This window comes from Bidens hawaiensis, unplaced genomic scaffold, assembly GCF_021521415.1.
Source record: "Bidens hawaiensis isolate Kalapana, Puna unplaced genomic scaffold, B.hawaiensis_p1.1 tig00024841_1, whole genome shotgun sequence".
Classification (NCBI taxonomy): Eukaryota; Viridiplantae; Streptophyta; class Magnoliopsida; order Asterales; family Asteraceae; genus Bidens; species Bidens hawaiensis.
In genome coordinates this window covers 255,213-263,533 of record NW_027493940.1, presented here as the reverse complement: position 1 = coordinate 263,533, position 8,321 = coordinate 255,213, and the positions used below count along the sequence as shown (strand labels likewise).

Genomic DNA, 8,321 nt, shown 5'->3' with positions numbered 1-8,321 from the left:
ACCAATTTTAAAATGATATAATAATCCATGTGAGAAGTAAGAAAAAACACAAATACTTTGATTTTGAGAATTTAAGTAATTAAGTGATAATATTACGATTTAGTTTATATATATATCGTCAATGTTGACATAAGAAGGTTTAACAAAGACAATGACACGTCAAATAAACGAATTTCACAAATACCATAATCATCGCGTAAAATAAAAACTTAGACGGAACTAAAATCAAATCACACTATAAACTTGTCATAGTCAGCTCCTTGATATATATAACAAAGGTTATTCATCATCAGAAAAAAAAACTGAAAAGAAAAGAAAATTTTTTCTTTATATATGTAAGCACCAACTCTATCTTACCTAATCTGCTTTTAAGATAATGAAGTGAGTGACACTTCATACTTCCTTATTTAGTTATTAAACTATTAAAGTTTCTAGAAAAATCCTTTCATATAATATCCTAAACAAATCAACAAATCAGTTAGTGTGATGGATTACAAATTTTTTTTAAAAAGAACAACTTTCTTGTATTTAAGTTATTGCATTCTTCAAATTTAAATACCTGTTGACTCATTCTAGTCAGATTATATTGTCTTAACTGGGCCCACGCTGGCTTCAGATTTAGGCTTGGACGTTCCCCCGGGTCGTCGACTGCCACGTGACAGTCGTTGCGCCGCTACAAGAACAGAACTCTCTGGCGTAACACACTGTTTGACGAAAATCCAAGTAGGCTCGGGATTCGAATTGACAACCTTGTACAATGCCTAATTCAAATCCCGCATTTCTATAATCCACCAAAAATGATAAGTAATGAATTAAACTTAGCTTTTCATTGAAAACCCCAAACATCCTACTAGGAGATCACAAATGATAGATCATCAAATAATAGTTAACACACTGACTAGTTTAGTTTGTACCCCTAGTTTTATCATCCAATAATAGCAAGGTATGGGCCAATATATTAAGAAAAAAAATTCTGCTCAGAATTCTTTATGTCCATCTGCTTTCTATATATAGCAAGTCACCACTAAAGTCTACTCACACTAACCCATAAAACACTTCATCATCCACCACCTAACCTTAGCAAGTTCCATTTTTGCTTGCTCATATCTTACAAACAAGAAAACTTTGTGGGTCTTTATGATTTGAGTTTCTTGATTATATTAAGTCAAACATGGAGAGATATGAAATGGTTAAAGAGATAGGGTCTGGTAATTTTGGGGTAGCCAAGCTTGTTAAGGACAAGGGGACCAATGAGTTGTTTGCTGTCAAGTTTATTGAAAGAGGCCAAAAAGTTTGTCCATTTTTTGTTCTAACAAGTTGTGTTTTTTTTGTGTGGATATTTTGATGTTTTTATTGAGTTGAATCTTAACTAATGCAAAATAATTTGTGGGTTTGATCAAGATTTCTGAAATTTGGCATTTTTTTTTAGTTTCTTTGAATCTTTGTGATGTTTTTATGCAAAATACTTTGTGGGCTTGATCAATTTCTTCATAAAGTTTTGATTTTTCTGGGCACTTGAAGCTTGATTAATGCAAAATAATTTGTGGGTTTCATCAAGATTTCTGAACTTCTGCATTTGTTGATAAAGTTTTGTTTTTTATTGAATTTTTTGATGTTTTAATTCACTCCATGTCTTGATTAAAATAGAATATTTTTGTGGGCTTGATCAAGATTTTTGAAAATTTGTAATTTTTAGTATAGTTTGTTTTTTTTCTTGAAGCTTTTGTTGTATATCATGTATTGATGCCCTTGATGTCTTGATTAATGCATAATATATGGGTTTGACCAAGATTTTTGAAATTTTGCATTTTAATGTTTTTATGCAATTCATGTTATAAGCTTGATGCAAATATTTTCTGGGCTTGATCAAGATTTTTGAACATTTTCAGATTGATGAGCATGTAGAGAGGGAGATACTTAATCATAGATCTTTGAGGCATCCAAATATTATCAGATTCAAAGAGGTAAATATTTATTCTTTATAAGATACACACCTCTTTATTCGGGCTCCTAGCTACTGGATAGGAGGTTCCGTTTTTTTGTTTTAATATATTCGGCCTTTCAAAAAAAAAAACCTCTTTATTCACTTTGTGTGTTTGTGGATTTGAATCTACTGATTACATTATTATTGTTAAGTGGTTAAAATATAGCAATTTTCATACTATTTAAATTTCAGACAATTTTGCACCTATTCTGTCCCCTTGTTAAAGATAACACCCAAAAAATAAAGGTTCAGTTGATTTCTGATAATTGGTTCTATTAGTTACAGGTGTACACATCCTCAATCCCAAAAAGTCAAAGTTTGACTTTATATAAAAATCAAAAGCTCAAACAAGAGTTTTTCAAACTCAGAATCCAAATATGTACAAACATTTTTCTCTACATATATAAAAACAAATTCTTGTTGATTTTGAAGTTAAAATAGTAAATAAAATGTGCAATTATATATATATTTTATATAGGTTCACATATTTCCTTTTTCAGGTCTTACTAACTCCTACTCATTTAGCAATAGTCATGGAGTATGCTGCAGGAGGAGAGCTTTTCCAAAGAATATGCAATGCGGGCAAATTCAGCGAGAACGAGGCATGTTTTATAAGTTTTTAATAATTTTAGAGGTTATGGAATAAGGGGTAAGATCCGGTACAAATAAAATTAACATACTAAACATACAAATAACTATAGTAATTACAGTTGTAAACTAGAGTAATTTTGTAATATAAAATAAAATAGTGTAATAATTACTCTAGTTCAAAAGTTACAGTGTAATAATAATTACTGTAGTGTTAATATAATTACTCTAGTTATTTATATGTTTAGTATGTTAATTTTATTTGTATTTGTTCCAAACGCATGGAATAAACTTTATATATTATTCACCTATAAGTTGCTTATTAAAAGTCAAATGTCAAGATTTGTTATTTTGACTTTGTTTTTTCCTGTCATTTACACCAGGCAAGATTTTTCTTTCAGCAACTTATATCAGGAGTTAGCTATTGCCATTCAATGGTAAAAACTTTATTCATTCAATTTACCATTCTACCCTTTCCATTGACAACAATATCACCTCTAGTTTCAATTTTATTTTATTGCAGGAAATTTGTCATAGAGATCTTAAGCTTGAAAACACATTGCTAGACGAAAGCATAGCGCCACGTGTTAAAATATGTGATTTCGGGTACTCAAAGGTAACAAATTTACCACATTTTCATATTTAATTTCCATACCAGAGTTATAAGATTTAGTGATTAAGTTACTTCTAATTCAATCCAGTCGTCGGTTCTACATTCGCAACCGAAGTCAGCAGTTGGAACACCGGCGTACATTGCACCCGAAGTTCTTTCAAGAAAAGAATATGATGGAAAGGTGCTGCCTTTGAGCTTTTACTTGATTAATAATAAACGGGCCGTTGACCATTTTAGCAGTCATAGTTGACTTTTCTTTACAAACATCATTAAATTTTCTTTTTGCATAATAAAATCTTTTTAACTTTTAAAATCTCAATAAGAAGATTCTTTATATATATATATAGGGATTTAATACATATTTCTTTTATAATTTTAGTTTTTTTTTTCATTTGTAGCTTGCAGATGTATGGTCATGTGGGGTAACTTTATATGTGATGCTAGTTGGGGAGTATCCGTTTGGAGATCCGGATGATCCAAAGAACTTTAGAACAACTATTTGTGTGAGTAATATTAAAAATACTACAGATTTCCAAAAATCTCATATCATGATCTTTATTTAATTATTTAAACTTGTTTTCGGTTTATGACAGCGGATACTTAGTGCTCAATACGTTATACCGGACAGTGTAGAAATATCATTGGAATGCAAGCATCTTCTTTATCGGATATTCGTTGCCAACCCTGAAAAGGTAAGAATTTCATGCATTTCTTGTTCATTTCTTTTTTAACGTCATAAATAATTAATGTATCAAACATCATTAAATATAACCAAAATGAATATCATTTTTTTCTAAGTAAACGGGTCAGAATTGCCACTTTTGCGCAATAGAAACTTGCAAAGATTACTCTTATTGTAGTCATTTTGATAATGCAAGTAAATGTTGCAACTTTATGTGTATTTATTTATCTTTAATACTTTTTTATGCAGAGAATTACCATTCAGGAAATCCAAATGCACCCATGGTTCTTAAAAAACTTGCCTATAGATTTAACGGAAGGCGCAAGCTCTCACAGCACAAGTTCAAATTATGCAAGTCAAAACGCTGATGAAATATTGACGATAATACAAGAGGCAAGAACGCGTCCTGGGCTGCTAAATGATGGATCACCTCAACTTCTTGGTGATAGTGTGGACTTTGATGATTTGGATGATTCAGATGTTGAAGACATAGACATAAGTGATGATTATGATTGCTCATTGTGAAAGATCAACATTTAATTTCAACAATCATCAATAGAGGATAACTATTGAGCTTTTATATGAATTGTTATCAGGTTTATATAATATATGCTGTAATAAGATCCGGAATCATGTAAAGATTTATCATTCAGAAACTTTTGAACAGTATATGATGATATATTTAGCAGATTCTTATTACTGATAAATTTTAGACCCTTTTTACTTCTGATCTATGCAGTCGATATCGCTGATATATCAGTGATATATTGGTTATCGGTCCTTGGCGATATATAAATCAGAATATCGGTTCAAAATATCGGTACCGATAATATCAATGATATTGGACTTATATTTGACCGATATATCACCGATATTCCTGATATCAGTGTTTTAAGTCTCAATTATCAACTTTTAGTGTTCAATAATTTTAAGTCTTAATCAATTCTAACTTGCTACGATTGTTAGTGTTTTGCAATTTGCAAAAGGTTAATTTGTTAATGGTAGATTGGTAGGAGATTATACTAAGTTATCAATTTTAAAATTGCTATATATATATAAATTTTACATGATATTAAAACTACTGATATCTCACTGTGATAACCGATATTTTTCCGCATTAACTGCTTAGCTTCTGATACATAGTTTATAGGTTTTTAAAAAAATATCTATCATACAACCTCTTTTTATGTATTATATGGCATTCTAAACCAAGTAGACAGTAGTTAAATCAAAACAAACCAGATGGACAATTCACGGATAGAAATCATTATGAACGATCGATCGTCTTAGTTGTTCAAGCTCCTCTTTCACCGCCTTCATGTTCGGCCTTTTCTTTCCCTCTAGCTTGATACAGTCTTTTGCAAGCTTGGCGACGTATTTAATATGCTCATTAATCCCATCTTTCCTAACTTGATCATCAAGAATTTGTATCAAGCAACCCCTTTCCAACGACGAGACAAAAAACATTGCCAAACCCAAATCACTTTCACTTCCATCACACGAAAAGACTTTTCTACCCGTGAGCAACTCCACAAGAACCATGCCAAAGCTATAAACGTCACTCTTCTCCGTCAAAATTCCTGATCGAAAGTACTCGGGATCTATGTACCCAAGAGTCCCATGCACCATTGTTTGTATGTGAGTCTGATCCATAGGAATGAACCGCGAGATCCCAAAATCAGAAACTTTAGCAGTGTAATCATCGGATAAAAGTATGTTCAACGATTTAATATCTCTATGAATGATTTGTGTGGTTGAGTGTATATGAGCAATGGCTTCTGCCGTCTGTGTGGCTATATTAAGACGTCTTTCGAATGTCATGGAAGATGCATAGTCCTTTTCATGTAGGTGGTGAAAGACGGTTTTATTGGTTACAAAATCATAAACAAGAAGAGGAGTCGGTGTTTCTAGGCAACAACCCAAGAGCCTTACAATATTCGGATGGCTAGTTTCCGATAGCATGATCACCTCGTTAATAAATTGCTCGATTTGGTGGTTGTCAATGGACTTGGATTTTTTAATGGCAACCATTGTCTTATCTTCTAATATACCTTTATAAACCGTACCATAGCCTCCTTGACCTATGACATTGGTTTTATGAAAGTTATTCGTTGCTTTTTCAAGAACTCTTGCTGCAAAAATCTTGGCCATGTGGGAGGATTGTTTAGATTCGAAGAGTATTTTCTGCAAAATTAAGCCGCCGTTTTTCTTGAAACACATCTCCCTACTCTTCATGATCTTCCTTTGTTTGAGACTCCAATATAAGATAACAGTTAGCATAACTGAAGTTGCTGTGCCCGTGACGATGCCTACCAATGGATAGAACTTCCATTAAAAAATGTTAGATAACTTAGTATAATTGTATGACTTGTCAACCAATGTGAATCATAATACACATCAAACAAGTTAGGAGGTGCGTAATGCACCATTATTGAGTTTATTATGCTCTTCGGGGCAAAGCCCCTGAGCAAGGGGTTCCAACCCCCTTGTCAAGGGCTCGATGGTAGCACCCAAAACAATACGGTGTAATATTCAAAATTGTGACATACGAAATTGCGCCATCTCCTTCTCACACTTTAGGTACGTGGATGAGATTGACTTCTCTCCACCAATTAATCACATGCTAAACACAGACACTTTCATTTATTTATTTATTTATTTAAATATTGTTAAACCACAAGGCGATAGTTAAGATTGCGTTAGTTAATTAAAGCCTCACTGTATGTTTGCCATTTATGTGACGCTTTAACCAACACTTTATAGTTAACTCACTACACATAGCCATAGCCAGATGTTTAACCAATCAGACCCATTTCCGGTTCCAATGACACAAATTTTATGGATCGTGTAAGCTATATAAAAAATGCGTTTACACTCACCGATATATAAGGTCTTTCCAAGTGACCTAGCAGCTTGTATATAAGAACAACCACTTCCATGTTTACTGCCGTCACCACTCTTACCTAAGGGGCATGGACAATCGTAACTCCCATTCGTGTTAATACAGCCATATATGCAATCATGTAGATCTCCTTCACACTCATTGATATCTCAATAAACGAAAAAAACATTAAAAACCCGTCCTCAACATAAAGTGCATTTTTTCTTGAAATCTTGTTGTAGTATTAAACTACTAGGGTTGGAATCAGATACAAATGAAATTAACGTGTTAAACATGAGAATCAAGTAGAGTAATTATATATACAAGTAGAGTAATTATGTAATAATTTCTTTATACATAATTACTCTACTTGTATATATAATTACTCTACTTGATTCTCACGTTTAGCACGTTAATTTCATTTGTACGTTAACCTTCCCCTAAACTACTATTAACTAAATGCATACACGAATTACCTTGACAACCATTTGGGAGGTATGGGTTACCTTGGTACCCTGTAGCACAACGACAATTATACCCATTGTTGTATTCTTTTGAAATGCATACACTATTCTCTTTACAAACATGGCTCATTGTATTCTTTTGTGAATTTAGACAACCAGTAGTCCCAACTGCCCATTCAAGAACCGCAGGCAAAGACCGATTTAGCATGCTATCAAAATCTGTATGGTGAAACGTGTATTGATCTTTCTGAACAATAAACGCGTATGAGCAGTTATTGAAACTCCAATTCCCTAGTTTCCCTTTATTACTTTGCGAGCGGATAAGAAATCTTGACATAGTATATGGGAGTGGTAGCTGCCTGCAGCCATAGCCAAAACATGTTGCATCATATGAAGAGTGACATTTGCTCATTGATGCACCTCCTGTTATGTACTCTTCACCGTCGATGGTCATGATGTCAGCTCTAGTGTCGCAACCGACAGTAGTTAAGAGGTTCTTGTCTCTTGAGAGAGAGAACTTTCTCAACCATATTTGCAAGTCTGATCCGCTACGTTTATGAGTGCTATTGTAACATGAGTAGGTCATGACTGGAAAATCGCCACGCATAAAACCGTCTAGTGAGATGTCTAAAAGTGTGAAAGGGTTTCCATACAACCTTAGAGTTGTACAATTTACCCAATAGTCTTTGTTCAGATAGCAGTTCTCTTCTATCCCGAAAGGATATGGAATCGTAATATTCCCACATTTATCTGAGCAGCCAGGCAGTGATTGAACTACTTGAGATTCTGCTAATTTCACCCTTAATAGTATCACGATCAGTACTGCGAAATATTGCTGAAGCATTTTGTGCAACAAGGGGACAAAGGTGTTTTTATTCACCAAGAGAAATACGCCCACCAAATTATGAGTTCACCAGCTTTGGATCGTTTGTCGTTCCATGGCTAAAGACCAGTGCTAGCTCCTGATCCTACGGGGGAGTCCGATAATGTGTTGGAACGCTGAGAATTAGTAAAAGATCTGCCTATGCAAATAGTTCCGATTATGTTAGTACAACATGTACAGGTTCAGTACAGGTAGTGTGCAAGAATACCGTAAACAAGTTGTATCG

At 33.5% G+C, this 8,321-nt stretch overlaps 1 protein-coding gene and 1 pseudogene across 2 annotated transcripts; one reads left to right on the top strand and one right to left on the bottom strand.

The window, feature by feature from the left end:
* Nucleotides 1-899: 899 nt before the first annotated feature.
* Nucleotides 900-4,393, top strand: LOC143570156 (serine/threonine-protein kinase SAPK1-like). 2 transcript variants are annotated; one of them, XM_077055887.1, is made up of 9 exons: nt 900-1,291; nt 1,890-1,964; nt 2,485-2,586; nt 2,956-3,009; nt 3,096-3,188; nt 3,274-3,366; nt 3,584-3,688; nt 3,779-3,877; nt 4,117-4,393. In XM_077055887.1, the coding sequence occupies exons 1-9, from the start codon at nt 1,172-1,174 to the stop codon at nt 4,390-4,392; spliced, it is 1,017 nt and encodes a 338-aa protein (XP_076912002.1). In that variant the 5' UTR covers nt 900-1,171; the 3' UTR covers nt 4,393. The 2 variants fall into 2 exon arrangements, with proteins under 2 accessions (XP_076912002.1, XP_076912003.1); XM_077055888.1 differs by lacking the exon at nt 900-1,291 and adding an exon at nt 1,324-1,543.
* A 725-nt stretch (nt 4,394-5,118) lies between these two features.
* Nucleotides 5,119-8,056, bottom strand: LOC143570170 (putative wall-associated receptor kinase-like 16 pseudogene; annotated as a pseudogene).
* Between the last annotated feature and the right edge of the window lie 265 nt (nt 8,057-8,321).

What these genes read in the sequence shown, in the direction of transcription:
- LOC143570156 (XM_077055887.1), top strand. Translation starts at nt 1,172, where the DNA reads ATGGAGAGATATGAAATGGTTAAAGAGATAGGGTCTGGTAATTTTGGG. An exon ending in ATATTATCAGATTCAAAGAG is followed by an intron (nt 1,965 to 2,484) that starts GTAAATATTTAT and finishes TTCCTTTTTCAG; the next exon opens with GTCTTACTAACTCCTACTCA. An exon ending in GTGATTTCGGGTACTCAAAG is followed by an intron (nt 3,189 to 3,273) that starts GTAACAAATTTA and finishes AATTCAATCCAG; the next exon opens with TCGTCGGTTCTACATTCGCA.